General features: G+C 41.0%; 2 protein-coding genes across 2 annotated transcripts; one reads left to right on the top strand and one right to left on the bottom strand.

The window, feature by feature from the left end:
* Positions 1-597: 597 nt before the first annotated feature.
* On the top strand, positions 598-9336 carry LOC308145290 (protein phosphatase 1 regulatory subunit 1B-like; the record flags this gene model as incomplete). Its single annotated transcript, XM_080516671.1, has 5 exons — positions 598-729; positions 6734-6817; positions 7013-7088; positions 8814-8945; positions 9050-9336. The coding sequence occupies 5 exons, from the start codon at positions 598-600 to the stop codon at positions 9172-9174; spliced, it is 549 nt and encodes a 182-aa protein (XP_080372797.1). The 3' UTR covers positions 9175-9336.
* A 3641-nt stretch (positions 9337-12977) lies between these two features.
* Positions 12978-14149, bottom strand: pnmt (phenylethanolamine N-methyltransferase; the record flags this gene model as incomplete). Its single annotated transcript, XM_080516666.1, has 3 exons — positions 12978-13416; positions 13559-13769; positions 13975-14149. The coding sequence occupies 3 exons, from the start codon at positions 14147-14149 to the stop codon at positions 12978-12980; spliced, it is 825 nt and encodes a 274-aa protein (XP_080372792.1).
* Between the last annotated feature and the right edge of the window lie 8774 nt (positions 14150-22923).

A 22923-nucleotide genomic window follows, 5' to 3' on the forward strand; every position in this document is an offset into this window, starting at 1 on the left:
GAACCCTGGAAAGGTCACCGGTCAGTCCGTCACAGCGCAAACGCAGAGACACACATTTTTGCATTCAGTTTATATGCACGTGTTTACAAAAAAACCCCAACATGATAGTGAGTTATGGTATAAAGCAATATATACTTTGCAACTTTAAAAAATGGCAGTCATATTTTTCATAATTGCTTTGTTCCATACTACTTTCATTTGCTTTTTGTGGGATTAAAAAATAAATAAAAAATCCCGTTTGTGCTTGGAAGCGCCTGAAAGCTTTACCTTCACTTCCCTCGTTTCACCTCCTCAGGTCAGGACGCAGTGGGAATAAGAGCCGGACAAGTGAGATTGGAGGGAGGAGGAGGAGGAGGAGGAGGAGGAAGAGGAGGAGGCAAATCTGTCAAACAACACAGACTCATGGATCGTTAGGATAGAGCGATGTCACTGTTCGCCAAACGACGCTATTTGCAGACGGCACGGGATCGAAATTGATTGCATTTGGGAGTTCTCGTGGTGTGGATCCGTCAACGCGGCTCCGCCTGGACGCGAAGTCCTGCGTAAAGTTGGATCGACGTGCGCTCGGCTTGCAGTGGAAGCGTCAGCCTGTATGACATGGACCCGCTGCTTCCCGCAGCAGAGACGGAGGTGATGGAGCGAGAGGAAGACAAAGACGCGAGGAAGAAGATCCAGTTCTCTGTGCCTTCCTCGGTGCCCACCCAGCTGGACCCGCGGCAGGTGGAGATGGTGAGACAGAGACGTGTGCCTTTCGCCGTATCGCTGCAGCGGTTGTGGGTTTTATGGTGCGTGGGTGGAGGTCAAACGTGGGCCAGCTGAGGACCAGCGATCTCTTGCTTTGTGCATGTTAAGCCCCACAATCCCAGTCATTTGTGTGTTGCGTAAATATTTTCAACTCCTAGTTGGAGTCACTCAGCCTCTCTCTGTTTTTTTTCCTCGTTTTTATTTTAATCACAGAAGTTTCAACTTTCATCATGACTTTCTGAGAGTTGCCCTCTGCAGTTTTTAAAGCACCACTTCTTGCAACAGAGGCTGTCAGACAGTTACATAACCAGTCTAGCAAGACTTTGCAGAATTCTGTGTTTTGATGTTGTGCACTACCCTGAGTGCAGCTGTGTGTGTGTGTGTGTGTGTGTGTGTGTGTGTGTGTGTGTGTGTGTGTGTGTGTGTGTGTGTGTGTGTGTGTGTGTGTGTGTGTGTGTGTGTGTGTGTGTGTGTGTGTGTGTGTGTGTGTGTGTGTGTGCAGCGTTGGGATTAAGCCGACCAGAGTTTTTGGAGCCCTTAAAAGTGATGAGACATCTCTGCCCTTCAAAACGGCAGCATGAGGAGGAGGAGGAGGAAGAGGAGGTGGAGGTGGAGGAGGAGAAAGTGAAGGATAAAGCTCCATTTGTGATATTGAAAATGACTTGCGCCTGAGCGATAACGCCCTGGCAACGTATGTGAAACACAATGCACAAGGACACATCATTACTCATGTATTGAAAGTGGGTGGTGAGTTATGTGTTACGTAAAACAAATGAAACTGAAATTCACGCATCCAATTCAATCAATGTGGGATATTCTGTAGGAAAAGGGTTGGCTTATAGCATGGAATCATGTAGTGTTAATGCTGAAGGATCACAAAGGTCAACAATGAGGACATATTAAAATCAAAACAACCTCCAAATGTTGCCCGAAATGTCATTTTCTTCTGTATTTCCTTAAGAGACGAGTTGCATTGCCAACATCTTTATATCTTCCTGGTAGTGGATTTGGAAGATTTCCTATGGCATCTGTTTGGAGAGGCTTGTTCCAGACAGGAATGTGAAAACAAATTAATAAATCAAACATTTCTGAGGTCTTAAATATTTTGCACACATCTGTTGTTTGTAGCCCACTTGAAGCCCGGATGTTTGCTTTTCTATATTATCAGACAGAGGAATCAACAAACTTGAACTGATCTTTGGATTTCATTACCCAATTGTAGAATGTAGTTGTAAGATAGTTGTCTCATCAGTTTTCTGTTTTCTAATATACATTTTTTGCAAATGCTCGTCCTGAATAATGTCACTTTTTCTTATAAGATGCTGCTGCATTTTGGCACAACAGAACCAAATAAGATTACTGCAAATCTTCATCCATGGATCTAATATGAGTTAAAGAAGCAGCAATCCCTGATGAAGCACGCAAAAGGTTACACACTTCTTATGTCACAGGATATATGCTTGTATATATGTCCCTTTGTCGCTGCTGATTCTAGTTCTGCTGTTCCATTATACACAAAAATTATATTGCTCTGGGCCACCTGTTGCTGATATTAGATGAGGAAATCAACTGTCATTTTGCTATTTTTTTTTTTTTTTGCAAAGCTTAAGATACCAAGAATCCAGCTGTGAGGATAAACATCCATTCAGCTGTTTCCGCTGCAATATGGGCTTTAAATTCCATTATTTAGAAGTCTTAAGCAGTGTTTTCTAAGTGATGCAGGCTCTTGCAAGGATGATGAGCAAAATAAAAATCTTAATGGTCATGTCATGTGGACGGAGGCTCAGATGTACTCGGCATGAGTGTGAATGTTGAAAGTTAGGACTCTCCAGGATAATTCAACTCAACTTGATGCTTCTGGGAAAGTGTCTGTGCTTTAAAAGACTTTGACAGGAGCTTATATGCAGCTTTCTTTTTTTTTTCTAAAGCTGTCCTGACAAGTCAGGAATTTGATAAATTGCTGCTAATTACAAGTGGTTTAAGTTTTTTTTAGTTTTTTTACGACATTCATACCATTCTCATCCATTCAAGCTCACCAACTGGTGTTTTATAGATATAAAGGACTTGTCTTTTAAGTACTTTTGTGTGATACAGCATTATCACAGGGTGCAATAAGAGATGACAAAGAGATGGGTGGAAAGGATGTGAAAGACTAAATAAAACACATCAGTGATAAGGAGAACAGGAAAGAAAAGAGGAAAAAAGAAGCTATTATCCCGCAGATGCAAATCAAGAAAGACAATGGGTGAAAAAAAAAAAAATCATCAGGCAAGGAGATGACTGATGGGACGCAAAGAGATTAGCTGTGGACGACTGAGGCATGAATCAAGGTCGAGGGAAGCCGATGCCAAGAACAACCTTTCGGCACATCCAGGAGCTGCAGACTGTGGCAGGACGGCGTCCATCTTTACTGTATTATAAACCACGTGTGGGTAAATTGTCACAGTGGCCCAGAAAGTTCACCACATATGGCACTATGGCAAACACTTTTTGTGTGTGGTGCCTGCATGTTTTACCTTTGTATACGTGGGCGATCGCAAAGTATGTTGAAGTCAAATGCAGATGCATATTGTTTGGCAACTGCAGCTTTACCTTTCCTGTGTGATTCTGATGTTTTTTGTGAGGTTTGATAACTTCCTCCATATCATCACTCTATGGTGATAATATGGCCATAGATGTTTATTTTTTCATTTGAAAACTTAATATTACTTGTAAATTGTCCATAGAGAGCCACTTGTCTAAACCCTCATTTAAAAGCTGTTTGAAGGTGATGTTACTCTGGCAAATGAAAGACAAAATGCATGCAGACTGAAAGCATTATCTATTTGTGTAAATGTTCTTCTTTCACACACCGTATATGTTTGTGTGAAGACCTCTGTCTGCATTAACATTGCCACAGGCCTCCCCAGAGGTGCAAAACAGCTGCAATAAGGGTGCAGCAGCAGGACTATTAATTCACTTAACAAAATATGGAAAGTTGTAAAAAAGATGTACAAAAAACCCCCCCAAAAAACTCCAATACGGTTTTATAATTCACTCACATGAAACAAAAGGTCCAATATCTGAAGCGATTTTTTATTTATTTATTTATTTTTTTTATTTCCTTGAACACTTTGTGGTTAAATCAAGGGATTAGTCAGTGCATGATGAACAAGGGATTTATGCTTTCAGTTTGTGGTCTTAATTGTTAAGTGGAGAGGTTGTTTCTGTAAAATACAAAATAAAAAAGGCTCTTCTGGTAGCTTTTTCCACTCGGGGCTGTCTCCGTGCACTATGAACATCCAAAATAAATCACTGAAGCAGAGGGTTAGGTAACCATACAGGACACTGTTTAGACGAGGTGGTGGATTAATGCACAAAGGGATTTTTCCCTGGGAGCTCGGTTGTCGCCATGTTTCTTAAATTCTCCTTTCTAGCAATTCTTCGCATGCTGTAATTTGGTTTCTTCAAGAATGAAAACTGTAGAGACCCAAATACTTCAGAGAGGTTGGCAGAAAATTCAAAAAAAAAAATTTGTCACATTTGTCACTCCCTCTGCCCTAAATTGAATATAGCTGAATATAGACGAATGCCCAAATCAGAAACATTATTTCTGTGATTTCTATATCTAAATGTTATAACTAATATACACATATTTATGTACTATATTGATATTTTTTTTTAACATTCTGTTACACAGTTTTGCCTGATGCACCATTGTGTAGAGCTTTTTGCCTGCATGGTTTTCTCCTAGCCTCCCGGTTGAAAAACTACACGTGATTAATTGGTGACCCCAAATTGTACACAGGTATTGATGTGAGTCTGTGAGGTTGTCCGTGTCTCTGTGTTTGCACTGTCCTGTGTCTCCTCTGAATTGGCCCATTGTGAGCTGGGATTGGCTCCAGCACACCCGCGACTCTGAACTCGATAAGGTGAAATTGAATGACCTTCAACATATTAGCAACACAGTGTAACGTCCACTCATCAACAGACAAACACAAATCACTCCAAGACAAACAAAGTGGAACACATAATGCACACCACAAACATAAACACTTTGTCGATGCCTTGTGGAAGGTAATTAACTTTAAATTGACTGGGTTGTAGACGAGAAGGACAAAGAATTTATCACATGATTGATATCTAATACAATAAAAAAAACCTATTTGGCGAAAATGACAAAGCCAGTTTTCGAAACGCAAAACAAAGTCCGTCCTTCAGCGAAGTAACACTGAGCTACCGCTGGTATTTACAGGCATTTCCGATGTGCTCAACAAGGACTCGATGAAAATACAACGTTCCCTGGAGGTGCTCGACCTTCTGGCAGCAAAACACTCAGGAAAGGTCACTGTGTCTGAAAGGGCTCTCAGACAGGTGCTCAAAATGTGCTTTGGTGCTTTGGTCCCTTATGGTGTTTCCTGAGAGGCACGTGTGTGTGTGTATGTGTGTGTGTGTGTGTGTGTGTGTGTGTGTGTGCGTGTGCGTGTGTGTGTGTGTAATGTTGAAATTTTCATGTTAACAATTTTTAACCTCTAATTAGACGCCTTCCAATTCATATTTAAATGTGTCCCCAAACAATGGACACCTCTCGTGCAGGGATGATGAATATTTATGAATCCAACATTCAGGGGGAAGCAGAAGCTGGAAGTAACTCCAGAGTAAAAGCTGCCCCCACATTTCATGCCGACATGCTCTATTACGATTAGCTTGGCAGCCTCTTGTATCTCCTAACAATACTATGGCTGTAACAAATTACAAAAGAGAGAGAAGGACGATTATATTTATTCCTGAAAGAATAAAAAGAACGCAGTGTTATATGAGTAAGTAGATATTGTCATGAGATCATTATTTTGTGATGTAAATACACTGAAAGTAATCTTAATTCTTCCTGTTTATTGCAGTGGACATAATGTTAACTGCTTTAATTCACATACGAGGTGTCAAACATGCCTCATGAGCTAAAACCAGCACACTGGAGGGTTTAACCCAGCTTTTAAAGTGTGGAAATTATATTTAAAAAATGACATTCGTTGTGTATTTTACAAGAAAAGTACCGGTAAATGAGTTCTTAATTTGTCTTCTAAGGATGGAAAAGAGTACGACTGCTTTCTGTCAAATTTGGCCTGGAAAAATGTGATTTTATGTGAACATGTTCACACGGAACTCATATTTCTTTACAATTAACATGATTTTCCTCTCAAAAGTGTTTCAAATACAAGGAGACAAACTGAAAGCAAATTGTTGAATGTTCCATGCCAAGTAACTCAACAGAGCGAATCGAGGACAAATAATACAAAGGTGAAATGGCTTTATATTGTGTCGAAAGAAAATTCAAAATCATTTGAATGATTTTTTTTTCATCCCACATATTGTTTCCAGGCTGAGCTTGAAGCTCTTGTTCAACATGGCCCAAAACTGATTTAAATATAAATGTTGTGTAACTGGTGGTTTATATGACTCACTCTGACTCACAAATAAAAGAAAGAAAATAACAATGAGATGGTGAAGCTGTATTTTACCATGTAACCAAATGGCCCAATAGGCACGTTGGACAACAACAAAAAAAGAAAGAAAGAAAATGATTAAGGCTCAGCGATTGGAGCATGTAGAAAGACAGCAAGCAAATATGAATAATCCAGCTGCCATCCAAGACAAGATGTAATCCTCCTTCAGAAACAATCTACAATGGAATTTTTGGTTGCTGTTCTTTATTAATATACATTTTCCTATTGCATAGTTAGAAAAAATCCTCTGCTCACATGACTTGAAGAACCATGTGTCCAAATTGCAAGATTGCTGATGTTTCACCCTATAAGAGTCGTGTGCAAATCGTTTAGATTTTAAGGATCAATAAAAAAGAAATCGCTGAAGGTTTGGTTTGCACTTTGAACTTTTTTCCTTCCATAAACATACATTTTTCCATTGGCGATGGATAGATTACTGGATTATACACATACGTACACATTCCCAGGTTCAACAAGGACATTTGGTCTCTCTTGTCTTCACTAAGATTCGCCGTCGGAGGCCGACCCCCGCCACACTGTTCAGACTGACCGACCCGCCGTCGCCGGAGGAGGACAGCGGCTCACATCAGGTAGAGCTACATTTGCAAGGCGAAGGACTGAACGCTGCACAAAGTATGTGTTCGGTAAAAGGCCAGTTGTTTCTCATGAGAACAAGGAACTGATGGCTTTCCTGGCAGAAGTTGCAATTTCATACAGCCTGGGCGAGACTGGAAATCTATGAACACTCCCGACTGTTACTAACCTGCGTTGTTTTCTTTTGGCAGTGGGTCCTTGGGGACAACGGAGCCTTACGAGCCAAACTGGTTCACATGTCAACCTACCAGCCGCCCTCACTCAAAGGTGAAAACACCGTCTTTAATTATTCGATGTGGTGTCTTACGTACACGTCTGATTTTATATAACAGATGGCATGGAATGAAAAAATAAATAAATAAATTGGGAGACCTAATTCCGCCGTGGCAACTGCCATGTGGTCTATATCTGTCTGGACTAGGTTCATATCCAAAAAACACAGTGAGAGTTGTGTGTTGAGTGTGTGTGTGTGTGTACGTGTATGTGTATGTGTGTATTATGTGAGATTAGAAGCAGAGACAGCTGTGGGTCTGTTCTGGATCATCCTGGATTATAGGATGGGCGCAGAGCGGCAACACGGTCTTTCTCACACACATGCATGCCTGCACACTATCAGTCACACAGATTTAAACATATGCAAAATCATTATTCTCCTCCTGTAAATGTTAAGTCGACATGCAATACAGGTATCTCTGCAATGTGTTGCTGATTTCATTTTTCAAAATCGAGGAAATAAAAAAAAAAAGCCCCTCGACATTTCAGCAGTTGTTGTAAGTTGTCATAAGCATGTTCTTTGATGGAGCTGGATACTGGATTAACAGGTGAAAACCCATACATGCATGAGAAGAACATACAAACTCCAGCCAGAAAGACCCTAATCAAACTTAAACCACTGATATTCTTGCTTGAGACACGATATCTCAGTGCAGCACATCCATGTTTGATAATGATACATCTCATTTTTTGTTTGTTTTTTTCGTTTTTTGAACAAGATGGCCTTTTGTTTAAGGCACCAGTTCCATCAAATGCAAATTAAATAAGAGCAATGAGAGATTTCTGACCTTCACCAAGACATGGACTCAGGAAAATGACACATATTCCACATTTCGATCAACCGTCTTTCTTTGTTTATGTTGTTTGGTGGTGACGTGATTTTATTTCATAATTTGAAACAACACAAGACAATATATTGCGAGATTTAAAATTTCAATTGTATTTTGATCCGGATCACCACCAAAATGTAATGGGTTCTTCCTCTGATCAAAATGCTACTGTATATCAATTGTCATGACGATTTACCCATTCATTTTTTAGATATCCTGTTAACAGACAGACGTGCAGAATAAAAGTGGGTGACTTTATAACCTCCTTGGTGGAGGTAAAAATGACTCCAGTCCTCAAGTGTATACTCTGAACTCGTGCATGAGCTCAATTATCCCCCCAAAAAATGAAATACTCTCCTTGCCAGTTGTAGCATATTTATGTATTGTAGCATATCAGTTAAGTTTTACTGCTTAGATATTTCAAGTGATGCACACATTTTATGTTTTGATTATACACACATATTTCTTATTCACTATGTAGTTCTACATATTCAATATTTGGCTGATAATAATTTTTAGCTCATGAATGTTTCATATTTACGACAATAAAGACATTCATTCAATCATTTGTGTTCAGTATCCATATATTCATGTATTTTATTGTCCACTGGTGTATTTTTGTACTTGTGAGATATATCATTATCACTCCTACTTAGAATATCAGTATTAGTAATTTTCACATTAACGCGTCTTTGTAACACTTTGCTCATTGATGAATTGAAGCCTATAAAGCACATGGATGACTTTTATGTGCAACTGGAGCATCATTCTATGGTTCTCTGTGTGCAGATGAGTGTTAAATCTAACACTTGACTGCTTGCTGAGCTGTGTGACAAAACTGTACATTTCTTCAAAATGATCTCAGTCATCCTTCACACTGTGTTTTCAGCTGTCCAGAGGATGGCACAGGCCCACTTTGCCTCATTAGACATGAGGTCTGTTGACCAAGAGGACTCCTCATCTGGGGAAGAAGAGGGGCAACGCGCCGAAGAAAAGAAGCCGGTCGCTTCGGCTTCTTCGGGTGAGTCGGATAATATAATAATTCGCTTGTTTCAACTTTATTTCTCACAGAAGAATCCGATGGATCGCTTCAACTTGTGTTCCTCTTCCTGTCGGCTCCATCAGAGGAAAACAAACTGCAGAAGGATCAAGGTGGCGCGCTGGATGGTTCAGCAGTGACGGTGGACTCGAGCCGCCGGCATGGGGACAAAGAGGAGGCCAAAGAAAAAGAGGGAGTGAAGGGAGAATGACGAACGAAGGAAGCTCTAACCGAGGCAGCGAGGACTGAGCCTGCAAGGCGCATGTATGGACTGTGCGTGCGCTTGCATCGATGTACGTGTGAGTGCGTGTTATCTGAATCTGTGAGTGTGTGCATGCATACAACCAAGGTGGAAAAAGAGAGGGCGAAGGAAACGGGAGGTCGTTGAAGAAGGTCGGCATATAAATGAGCAGGTGGGAGGAAAAGTTTAACCGGAGACTTGTGAAGGTAATTGCCAAGGAAACCAGGGCTAGAATTCAATCAGCCAAGGACACTGCACAAAGTGAGACCTGCAAAGAACTGCAGTATTTTAATAAGCCAATAAATGCTCCGGATATTTTATTTTTGAAGGTAAAACAAGATTCATATTTATTGCATTCACGGTTCAATATTCAGAGTTTAAATTTCCTTTATTTTCGTCATGTAAACAGCATGTGATTCAGATTCATGCTAAACACAACCTGTGTTGATTATCTATCTGTGCTGCTGTAATGAAAACTCATGCAATATGTATGATCAAGGTCACAGCATTCTTTTCACAACAAGGGCTGACATGCAGGACAATTCACATTTTTCTTTTTAAATAAAAAAGAAGTAAATATTTTCCCAGCCTGAGTGGAGTGGGCACTGTGTTGATGAAAAATAGTGGAAAAATCCAGTACAGGAATTTGACTCAGCAGCTGCAGAGGAGCTTTCAAAGTCAAACATGACGTTGCTTTTCTGTCTGCTTTCAGCAGTCTTTCAGGATTCGGATTCAAGGTCAAGGAAATAAAACAAGGATGGATTATAAGACGATTTGAGCAAAGTCACAGCCACAGCGCACCAGATTATACCATATCAGACTAATCCAGCTAATCGCGATAATGCAGCGCTGAGTTTCTGGTTTATTATCATAAACTGGCTTTTTGCGACATGCTGATTAACAAGCATGAGCTGTTTTGGATGGTTAGAAGTGATAATAAACCTACCTTTTATTTTATACACATTTACATGACATATCATGTTAAAGTTCATGGTTCTGTATATATATAATGTTTTGTGTTGGTTGCTAATAAAACAATTACTTAATAGACTGTTGGTGTTTGTACAACTTCAGTATTCATATGTATGAATGTTGCATCTTCAAAAAAGGCTTTATTTTGTATTTTAGATACAAAATTAAATTTAGCCGCGTGTGCCTGGAATTCTGAATATGGAAAGTAACCGCAGAATGAACCTTTATTAAAAATTCTCCCTATGTGGTTTTGCAATTTTGATCATCTTGATCAAGACGTGAGTCCAAAATAGCTCTCTATTTAAGTTGTAATACTGAGGTGGTGTAATACTTGGAAGTTAATGGAAGGATCTTAATAAACCCTAGAAAAAAAGACTTTGTAATGAAGGATTTTTTTATTTTATTTTATGACTCTTCAGCTGTGTGCTGTTTTCAGGAGTAAATTACAGTACATCACAGTTAAAGCAACAATAACAGCATATTATATGGTGATGACGGTTGGGAGGAGTCGCAGGTTGGCGCAGCATTAAACAATCTTGCCTCAGCAAGAATATTGATTTGTGTAGAGTTTGCATTTCTCTGTGTACTCTGGCTTCTTCTTCTTCTTCCCACATTGCAAAAAAAAAGTAATTCGTTACTGTGGTGTGTGTGCGTGCGTGCGTGTGTGCGTGTGTGTGTGTGTGTGCGTGTGTGTGTGTGTGTGTGGGGGGGTTTATTACAAAAACTGGATGAAACCATCAGTTTGTGTATTTCTACAGTAATTCACTTGCCCTCCCTCCCTCTTTCTCTTTCCCTCCAGTCCAGTCCGTCGCCCCACCATGGAAGCAGTGTTTAAAACGTGTTTTTTCTTTTTAAAAAAAAGGAGAAAAAACCTGCAATCCCACAGTGAAATTCATGCCCTCTTACAATGTGGACACGGGTACTAATAGACGAGTGTTTGTACTGTATATGTACAAATATTGTTTTCTTTTTAAATATGTTGGGTGCAGCTTATGTAAAAAAACTTTTTTATAAATAGTGTACACTGTACTGTCTGTGGTCCATATTCACGTGATCATCGACAACATCAACATTTTTCACAATTACACACTTAAATCACGCAATACGTTATATTACTGTCCAGGCAGAACGTTTCCTAAAAACTCAAATCAATTTGTTTCTAGCAAACTACACCGTGATCCTGTCCTGTCCATTGGATTCACTGCAGCACTTTTTTTCACAATCGCACACCAATGCTGTCTTATTCTTTCCTTTTATGGTTTTGGGGTGGAGTTATTAAAAGTCTGCCAATATTTAAATAAATATGCAATTATTTACAACATGTACTTGTGTTGGAACTGAGTCACTGAAAACACAGCTTATTGAAAACAGCTCCCAAGGTGAAACCTTTTGAAAACTAATTGACTTCGTCTCTGACTTCACTCAGTCTAGTGACTCCAGAGATGCTTTTAGAAAAATTTATGTTTTTTGGGGGCTGGTTTATTTGAAATGGACGTGAGTCTGAGTTTAGGGAAAACAGACGTTATATCAGGTATATTTTCAAACAACACATCAAAATATCTTTCAAAGCATTTTAGAATGAGCCCTGTACACTTGACAAGAATGTCGCAATCAGAAATACCACCTCACTTTATCAAACACAAAATGTACCTTTCAAACCACATTTCCAGTGATCAAGAGAAGAAATCATGATTTTTTTTAAGACATCAGAGCTTTATTTGAAGCTTTTAAGCAACATATTTAAAGCGCTCTGGAAAAGTACTGTCTCTCGCTCTGTTAGCTCGATCTCGTGCGGCCCTCTCTCTGTTCTCTCGCTCTCTACGCTCTACCTCTCTCCACTCTCTCTCTCTCTCTGCACTCTCTCTCTCCACTCACTCTCTCCACTCTCTCTCTCTCTGCACTCTCTCTCTCCACTCTCTCTCTCCGCTCTCACTCTCCGCTCTCTCTCTCTCCACTCTCTCTCTCTGCACTCTCTCTCCACTCACTCTCTCCACTCTCTCTCTCCACTCTCTCTCTCCGCTCTCTCTCTCCACTCTTTCTCTCCCTGCACTCTCTCTCCACTCTCTCTCTCTCTGTCCACTCTCTCTCTCTCTCTCCACTCTCTCTCTCTCTGCTCTCTCTCCCTCTGCTCCCTCTCCTCTCTCTGGTGTGTGTGTGTGTGTGTGTGTGTGTGTGTGTGTGTGTGTGTGTGTGTGTGTGTGTGTGTGTGTGTGTGTGTATTTACTTTGAATTGAAGATGATGAAGTGGTGACACCCAGTGGCGAATGTTTCACATTTCACAATTACGCAGCTCTGAGATTCTGAAATTCATCGATTGATGGCATGAAAACGCAGAACAAAGGTGCCTTTTTACAAACATAGAAAAAATACATATAAATGTAGATTCAGTAATGTGGAATAATAAGGGAGTCATGATTTGTTTTTCTGTGCATGGTTGTTTATTATATATGCAGCTTCCCAGCTCTCCATCTTAATAGACCAAATTATCTTCCGGATAAAATAAATAAATCAGTACTATTTATAAGACAAACAATAAACATGATGAAATTAATGTTTTATTCATTGAATTAAAGTTTGAAAAGCTCACTTTAACTCAATCCTTCAACCTCTATGATAATAGCAAACTGAAACAAAAAAATCTAAATATACTCGTATCAACTATGATAACTTTAGAATTTATATGCAGAAATAGAATAATGCAGGATTAGTCAAAGTTTTATGTGACGCAAGCATTTATTAGCATTTCATTGTATTTAGAGCAAGGTAGATGCTAGTTGTTTTTAAATCTCTTCTCACTCTTTTTAATCCCTTTTGGCCTTTGCAAAGAACACTCCAGTCACATCATCCACCCCGACCCGCATATCACTCGGCAAATTGTAAACCTCCAGCCGGATCAGGGTGAAGCCGGTCTCCTTCAAACTGGCACAGACCTGGGCCTCGTCCAGAGGGACCACGGGGATCCTCAGCCCCGGCCCACCGAAGTAGTAGCTCTCTCCCAGGGCTCCAATGAGCATCAGGTGGCCATCGGGCCGCAGGAGCTTCCGGATGTTTCCCAGGGCCCTGGTGAAAGCAGGCAGATCAGGACTGACACTCTCCAGGCAGAAGCAGGACACGAGGCAGTCGGCCCCGGCTGGAGGAAGGGCGTCAGGGGCCACGGGCTGAGAGCAGTGCACGTCAACGGGCAGGACGTCTGCAATGACCCGGCGAAGCCTGGTAGCTTTCTCTGTCCATGCTGAAGGTCTGATAGAAGCAATATTAAGGAATTAGCAAGTTAAATTAAAAAACAAAACAAAAACAGAAGTATGCAAAAAAAACACATTCTGGTATTGATTTTTTTAATATGCATTTCATTCTGTGTGAATGAAAAAGAAGGACGTTTTACCGTCGTCCCTCCAGCTTGCAGACGTGCTGCAGATAAGGTGTCCAGTCCAGACTGCAGCCTCCCGCATCCTGGAGCCAGCGTCTCAGCTCCGCGCGGTTCACCTCCAAAAAGTCCGTCATCAACACTCTGTTGAAAACCTCGCAGCCACTCAGCACCTGGTACAGAGTGGGACCCGAGCCGATGTCCAGCAGCAGGTCACCGCTCACATCACCTGCAGGGGAGGGGAGGAAGAGGAGACGGCGAGGAGCAGTGAGACTCTCAAACAGGTCTGATGCAATGGACAACTTTTGGTTGATCAAAAAGATGGAGGGGGGGGGGGGGGGGGGGGGGGGGGGGCACAAAAAAAATTTGCACATGTTGCACTTGAATATCAGAAGAGGCGAAATAAGAAAAATCAGTGATCCTGGTCTCCTTACCTTCAGTGAAAGCTCTGTGCAGGCACGCCAGTTTCCACGGCACAATGCTGTCTTTTCTTACAAAGTCCGCCCGTGGTGGAGTGTAGTTATACTGCAGATACGCTGCAGGGTCAAACGTCTGGTAGCAGGCCGCCATGGCTGCTATTCCTTTCTCTTGTTCCTTGTCTTGCATCATCATGTCTTGAAGGGTCCACCTTCTCTGTCGGATGGTCAGTCTTCAGGTGCATTGGGAATCCTTGAGCTGAATATATACCTGTCTGCGCGTGTGTGTGTGTGTGTGCGTGTGTGTGCGCGTGTGTGTGTGTGGTGGGGGCGGAGGGTGTGTCCGTGCTTTGGGCTACTCAGAGTTTCATGAGCAAAGAGATAGTGATCCTGTTTTTCAACCCGTGCTGCCTGGTAGCATTTGTTCTCTTCTCTATCCCTGCCTCGAGGCGCTGATACCATCAGATCAGTTGGCTTCCTCCGACTGTAGACCCACTAATGGAGTCCTCATATGCAGGCCCGCCTTATCCAACGGGCTAGCAGGGGCTGGAGCCCAGGGGCCTACTATTGTCAAGGGCCTATCAGAATTAAGGAAAAAAGGAAAAAGAAAAGATGATTGGTCGATTTACATGTCAATCACTTCACTTTGCTGCATGACGAACCGGATGATAGTGATGCGCTCCCACGTGTGTACCTGGAGTAGGCCCGCCCTACCTGGCCCAGAGGGCCAAATCAGATATAATCGAATTCCATATTATATTGTAATTTGTTTGTTTTAACTGTCAATCACATACAACTGACCAATTAGCTAGAATTTGTCATACATTGATGCTGTGACAAATTCTAACCAATCCAAGCGCATAGAAAGACGTAACTTATGTACGTAACGCATCTATTCACTTATAACACTTCTTGATAGCGACTCGTAGCGAGAGACAGAAATGTCGGGGAAGAAAAAGTTTGAGAGCGGTGCACAGAAAAGAAAGACGCAAAAGGAGAAGGAGCGTCGTGATAAAGAACTTATGAGCCATATGCCGAAGCTAATGGGCTTTTTTAAATCAAAAACCAGAGGTGGAACCAGCGCCGCGGACGCAGGCACCTCCACAAGCCTCGGCGAACTGGCACCCGCAGCCGCTGCAGCCAGTGACCCTGACACGGGAGGCGCAGGCCGCGCAGCTGACAGCGAGAGCGGAGAGGAGATTGTTGGCTCTCATTCCGGTGAGGAGGAGCTGCTAGAGGAGGTGCCACGGCCCTCCCCGTATAGCCAACCCCAGCCTTCAACCACTAGCTATGCAGCTGCCATTTCACCGCTACGCCCAGACGAGTCGGGGGAGGAGAGCGCGGACCAGGTAGGAGCAGAGACGGAAGGCGCCGCTGAAGCAGACACTCCTCCCGCAGCAGGAGGAGGAGTGGAAGAGGACTCGAACATTGTGGACCCCTTTCACTCAGACCCTGTTCGATGGGGGGAGCCTGCCAGTGTGGCAGAAAACGTACGTGGCTATTGGGCCAAAATGGGACCAGAACGCTGCCAGAATAAGGACGCTGATGTGTCTGCTTCAGAACGCCAGTTCAAAAGCCAGAAACGTTTTTTTTCCAAAAGCTATTTCATGCGCAAACTCATCAATGGGGAAAATGTACATAGAGAGTGGCTCTGCTATTCTCCACAAAGTGGGAATGTGTTTTGCTCGCCTGAGGTCAGGGATGCACCAAGAGAGACTTAGCCATCTTTCACTGATGTCACTTGAAAATGACATACTTCGTGACTTGGACTTTACGGACATAATTAAAGACTTCTCAACCAGAAAGTCAAGAAAAAGACCCTTTTAAGATGTATAGCTTTGCTCATATTTATTATTTCTGCCATATTTTTGAAGCATGTTTTCTGTTGTTTGCAAGAGACAGTCTGTTTTAGTTGAGTTGTAGTTGTTGTTTTTTTTAATTAAAGATTGAGATTTTGATACACATTGCAAGATGTCATTTAACATTTATTTTTGACACATGTAGGAGTTGCAGGGTTGGGTTTTTTTATGCGATTCGGGGGGGGGGCCTACAATTCTGTTCAAGCCCCGGGGCCTATGGGTACATTAAGGCGGGCCTGCTCATATGGCTTTCAAGTCTGTCAACCACCCCTCAAAGGCCCGGCATATCTACACAATCACTCGAAAGGGCCTTTTTACACTCAGTCAGAAGAGAGCAGGTTTGTCAGACAACCTGTTCCGAACAACACAAACAGATCCATTTTCACGTCAAAAACAGACTCGTCTCTGTTTCATTTGACCAGAAGCCTTGATGTTGCTTTTGGTGGAGATGAGGAACGATGGAGAACAAACTTGACAACAATGTTTCCTTTGCCGAGTTTGACTTATTTTTTTCCACCTTTACCGAGTTCAGTCTTCAAAGCAGTAGACGTTTCTTCAATAAGACCAGTTGGTTTGTATGGAGATGTGATTCTGCTTGTTTAGTATTGAGGTTTTTCCACTCACGGGACTACATGATGCCATAAATCATTGAGTCGCCGTTTTGGATGCCTGCAGTAGCCATAAACAATTAATCACAAGTTAAAAACTATGATAGAACAGCCATTAGCAGGAGTGGTGTATGGATTAAATATGTCAGCAAGCCATGCAGTGAAGCCATTCACAGCAGTGAGTCATCTGGATGGAGAAAGTCAGCAGAGATATGTGGATAAACTGTCACAGTTGGGATCGATGACCTATATGTGATCTCTCCTGGTATGTTTACTGATGTTGCTGATCTGGCTATAGTGTCCCCCAGTTTGAGTGTCACCGTGTCTACAACTCTGCTGTTGTTTGCAGTCAGGAAATGTCAAAAATGGTGGAGAGAGACACACGCAAACATCCGCATCGCTGGGAAAGCACCGACATCCTTTGTGGCCACCCAAAGGTTACCTGAGTCAGCAAGAGCACACCCACTTTATCCACAGAACTTATTCCTATTTCACAGGATGTGACCTTTCTTTTGGGAGTAACTGCATCCTTGTAAAGACAAAGCACTTGGTGTCCAATGGCTCCTCCTCCCTCTTACCAACAGCATGGGGGTGTTGAAAAAGGTCAGCAGCAACGAGATACTTTAACCCCCCATCCATCACCTCAAAATAGAGAAGAGGCAGAGACTGAAAAAATATGTCTACATCATGGGAAAAAAAAAAAATCACCAGATTGCAGATGAAAATGGTTTCGAGTGACGGAGCTAATAGCTGATTTCTAATCGCCTCTTATTATTGTAATCTATAATTTTGAATTAGTTTTATTCTATTGTGAGAAAATTAACAAATGCAATGAAAAGCATCTCCTGAAGTTATATGTTAATTTTGTCTATTCAATATGAAAGAAAATGGAAAAAGTAAAAAAATAAATAAAAAAGGTAAAAGGTCAGCAGACCTGTCAAGGACAAAAACTGCTTGATTCAACTCAACGTCACGAAGGCTTGCAGCCAATCCCAAATGACAAAGGGTGAGAGACTGTGTACATCCTGTACAGTCACCATAAACATTTTCACACTTGCAGCCCAATTGATGTCAACAATGAACCGGTAACCAGTATATTTTTGTCTGGTGCATGTTCTTGATGTATTATTGCATGTTTTAATTAATCTGTAAATCCTCTGTGTTTCTTTCCTCTCCTGCGCAAAACTTTACCATTTCACTTTTTTTTTACTTTGTGCCAAAATCACTGCAAATATATATATATTTTTGTTTTAAAAAGGGAAGTAGAATCACCCTAGAAGTCTTTAGATTGTGGGAGATGGTGAAGCCGCTGAAAATCCACACAGGGACAAGGACAAGATGCAAACTCCTGACAGACCGAACTCATCATCGCTCCACTTGTGTGATTTTAAAATGTAAAACACAAAGTCTCTCTAGTGAGAAACAATTTTCAATAAAATCGCACGCAATCAAACACCATTACATAATCTGTAATAAAATCATTATATTACTATTATGAGATCGTATGTATGCATTTTTTAGAATGAATGAATTGGAGGATGAGCTCATTTCAAGACAACTTGGAAAGTGAGCCGTACGAGGTTCTGATCATTTGGTCGGGTATGTCACAAAGAGGACAACTATGTAGGCAAAATAGTGGTGCTGAAAGAAAGAAGAATGCACACACACACACACACACACACACACACACACACACACACACACACACACACACACACACACACACACACACACACACACACACACACACACACAACTAAATTACCACCTATAATCACAGAAAAGCCATTTCATCATATGAGAAATTCAAGGCACCTGAAAACATTTGCGCGAGTCTCTTTGTCATCGTTATATGTCAGCGTGACACTTTTGTTTTTTATGACGTGCATAAATAAAGGAAAACTGCACTCATGTGGCAACAAAAGTCAACATCCACACTGCGGTGACTTACTGTAATGAAGCTGTGTTTAGTTACTGCACAGGTACTTAGAGGTAAATGCAAACATCAGCATGCTATTCTCACAAATTCAAAAATGCTGATGTTTGCTAATGATCGGATGTTTATCTTTTTGTTAAATATGTGTGTTGCACCTTTATTGTGTTCTGTGATTTTAGTTAATTCCTGGTGTGCTGTTTAACTGTGTAAAGCACTCTGCTTGACACGCAAACAAAATAAATCCTCTTTATAGTGACATAAGGAGGGAAAGTGTATTTATTCCCTGTTCACAATCGATGTCACGGATTAAAATATATGTTTCCAATTAGCAATAAACACAAAGTACAGCTGCGGAAATAGGAATGTCATTAGCTATGTGAGTATTTACTCAACACCAAAAGGATCAGGCAAATGTACATTTAACAGACTGGATATATTTCATCGGTCACACTCATTCTGATATAGACCCAATGTTTATTTCACATGGTTTAATTGTAAAACCAACATTTCTTTAAATCATGTTACTTTGAAGGTTCAACTTGTTACACCTTTTCCTTTTCTTCTTTTAATTTCAAGAATCCATAGGAAGAAACACAAGGCGTTTGACATGAACAGGTGAACACAAACTATAAATGCCGTGCAGGTACACACATCAGGATCACACACACTCCCACACACAGCACATGTAGTTAGTGGATTAGAGAAGGCAGGAGCAAGGTAAGGGGCCACTTTCTTCCCCTGAGTCAGATGGACAGATAAAAGAGCGAGGAGGAACACAGAAGAATAGATAAAGGGCAAAAGCAGACAACAAAGAAAAGAACAGGGCAGATATAATAGAATAAAGCAAATTAGCCAGACCTGCAGGAACCATTTTAGTTATCTATAGTCCTAGGGGCAGTGGGACTTTGACGGTGTCAGCCGACTCTGCCTTGGGTTACTTTTCATTTTGCACAGCAGGACAGTCCAGGTACAGAGAACTTTTATCACTGCTGCAGCCCTGTCATTGTTCTGCTTACATGAAGTAAATGAAAGGTGACAAGCTCATGAAAGACCTCATCAAAACAATTCATCAATTGATTTACTTTTACAAGGGATTAACTCCCATGCTTGTACGCGTTTGTGAGTTAACAGCACGAAAGTCAATACAGGTTTGTTATATGATACTCAAAGCTAATTGTTTCATACTTTATTTTCATCATAAAGGTGATTTGTATGCTATTTATATGACACACTAAAATAAACCCGATACAATAAATCCTTATTATATGTCACAAGCATGAAAATGGCATATTGCTGACATATCCGGACTGTTTTGGACTCACAGCTAAAGCATGGCCTCATGCGTTTTCAATATGTGTTACAAAACAAAATCCAGCAGACAAGATGGCTTTATTTAACAGAACTGTGTGTCATCCATCCATCCATCCAAATTTACAAATTAATTAAAACAATGTTTGATTCTTTTCCTGCACAATCATTGTCATAGAAAACACCAAACTCAAAGTGTACTGTTTCTTTGTGTGTGTGTGTGTGTGTGTGTGTGTGTGTGTGTGTGTGTGTGTGTGTGTGTGTGTGTGTGTGTGTGTGTGTGTGTGTGTGTGTGTGTGTGTGTGTGTGTGTGTGTGTGTCTATATGGACTAAATAAAAATGTCAAGATATAAACCATTGACTGTACTTAGAGTAAAACTGTTCATGAAATGTCGTCAAAATACAGCCTCGATGGCAGCATTCTGCCTCCACTCATAGTTACCCGCGTCTATATTGTCATATTCATTATATTGGTAGAACATTGAAATTATTATTTAGATTATTTTCCCTCCATGAAAAACACACATTGAGCATTTATTTTGAAATCGAAGTGCTTATAGCTTACTTCCTCTTTACTTCCGCATTCTGTTAACCGGCTTAAACGTATTTTCCTGCCACTTCCCCTCCGCGTTTAGAGTTTATTCCTGAACATTTAATTCCGTCTCAGCGGTGTTAATTTACACTGACGTGTATTGAGTTTTGGCCGAGGTTGCTCGGAGTCTTTATTTTATTTTTGTTCGACGTTGGGTCGGAACTAGTTGTAAACGGCCGCGGTGGTTTCATCATCAGGGGAGGAGTCAGACACGTGCACAGCCTCTTCTGATGGATGAAACGAGCAGGAGGTGAATGAAACTTTATAAGAACACAAAGCTGTTTCTGCAAGAAAAAAAAAAAAAAACTTTATGAGAAGACAGAGCTGCTGCAAACCCAGAAACAGGTAAAGTGGGACATAAAGTACCTCAGTAGGGATTAAATCAAACCTCTTATTTCAACAGTTTATATTTTAACTAAACTCTTCACACTAGACTTTTTTTTTTAATGAACAACGTTTAATGCGTTTCATGGTGCTGTTTCAGTGTTTTTTTGTGTTTGTCTCTGATGATAAAGGCTCTAAAATGAGCATGATGCTGCACAGGCTGATCCCACAGGATTCACCCAGACAGGTTTATCGTTTGCTGGCCAGTTCTCTGACTCAAGGTAAGGGACACTACATCTACTCTGTATACACAAGGTGCGTACTGGGCAGTTTGATCACCCAGCAACACCAATTACACAATAAAACAGCACATCTGAACCACAGATTAGAGAGGTTTTGTAGTAGTAGACAGGCTATAGTGCTGTCATGTGAATGTATGTATTTGTAATATTTGGATTTCAGACTTCTTTGAAGCAGTCTCCACTGTAAGGAGAGTCAAACTGCTCCGATATAGATTATTTTTATGAGGCAACATAACTTCAAGGTGCCAAGGAAAGACAACAGTTATTCTGGGGTGATTATTGCTTTTATATATATATATATAAACTGAGGAAAAGACCAGAGATGGCAGTTCAATAAAGTTCTGCTCAGACCTGCTGCTTTACTGTCCACCTATTGGTTTGTATGTATTCTCTGCTATTCTAAACAAACCTGTGCACTTTGAAGCGCCAGCTTTTCATCTTTGCTTTTGTCTCACAAAATTCCATAATATGATCACTCATTCTATTTTGTGATTCATAACTGGAATGTCGTCTTTATTTTTTGTATGATAGGTTAACTCTTAATTGTTGCTTCCTTTAATGTGACATGTTCTACAAGAGATTTGTTGAATCAACATTTCACAACACCATTATAGACCTTTGCGAGTTGTATGTGCTGCAGATCAGCATTTCCCTAAATTGTGCAGTCCCAGAACCAGTTGAACTATTAATGAAGTGTTTTAATATAAAACGTTATGATAATCAGCTGACTCCCGCCTCATTGATGCAAAAATCGACATATTCTGTATTCTCTCTCTTTTTAAATGAACTATTTTTATAAAGAGAATATTGCTAAAGAAGATAAACAGAATGTTGCTTTAGAAGATACACATGTTCCATCCTCCGCAGCATTGAGATCACCATAATTTGAAGGCTTTGCATTGAACACGCCACTTGTTGATGTTTTGCCGGTAAAATTTGCAATAAAAGCTGCGTACGCGCTGGCAGATACAAGTGCATTCCAGATGTGTATCTGTTAACAAGATGTGCAGACTTTGAGATGTTGTGCCTGCGGGAAGGTTCCTGACCTACTTGAACCTGTACAAGATGCTATTGGGCTTTGCTCTCTCTGCCACCCCTCTCATTGCGCCTCACTGCTCCAGAGGGATGTGTATTGTCAGCACAGGCTTTTTTTTTTTTTTTTTTTTTTCCTGCTCGACCCGCTGATGTGGCAGTTTGAAGCCCGCGATTATCTGTTTCCCAGGTCACAGATGAATGTAAAAGAGGATACCTCATTCATGCGATCAGTGGAACAAACGTAAAGCAAAGCATGCCGGCTTACACAGTGATGAAAAGGGAATAAGGAAAAGAATAAAGGAAATTCAACAATTGACATGTGTAAAACTATTAAATATGAGTTGATCTTCAGAAATACTAAAAGGAAAAAAATGAATAAATCAGTAAAAGTGTTTTTTTTTTTTTTTTTTTCAGTTTTAACTCAGTTTTAAATCAACTTCTACAGTTTCCCACAGACGGGCTCATGGCAGCTCCTTCGCACACCGGCGTGAACTCCGTCACGCCAAGAGAATTGTGGTGAAGCTGGGCAGTGCTGTGGTCACTCGAGGGGATGAGTGTGGCTTGGCTCTGGGGAGGCTGGCCTCCATCGTGGAGCAGGTAAAACGCAGAAACGCTCTTTTGGTGTTTGAAGTATAGAAGAAACACCACAGTGCAATAAAGGCTGTCTTGCCGTCTGTTTTACATTTGGGGACATGCAAACCTGCTACGTACTCAATGTCATTTCTTTTATTGAAACCAAAACACGGCATCCAGTAACTCACCTGTACAACTCCACCAGGAGATCTATGCACACGTCGTGTATGCAGTAGTGACGGTTTTCATTATTAGACGTTTTCACAGTGAGATTTTGTCATCTGCAATTTCCTATATATTTATTCTTATGAGGCAGCAGGGCAGCTTTATTTGTATATCGCATTTTAGCAGTACTATAATTCAAAGTGCTTTACGTTAACAAATATGTACAGTTGTCAGTGGAACAGATGGATGATTTTGTTCTGTCCTC

Source organism: Blennius ocellaris (genome assembly GCF_963422515.1).
Source record: "Blennius ocellaris genome assembly, chromosome: 21".
NCBI classification, from domain to species: Eukaryota; Metazoa; Chordata; class Actinopteri; order Blenniiformes; family Blenniidae; genus Blennius; species Blennius ocellaris.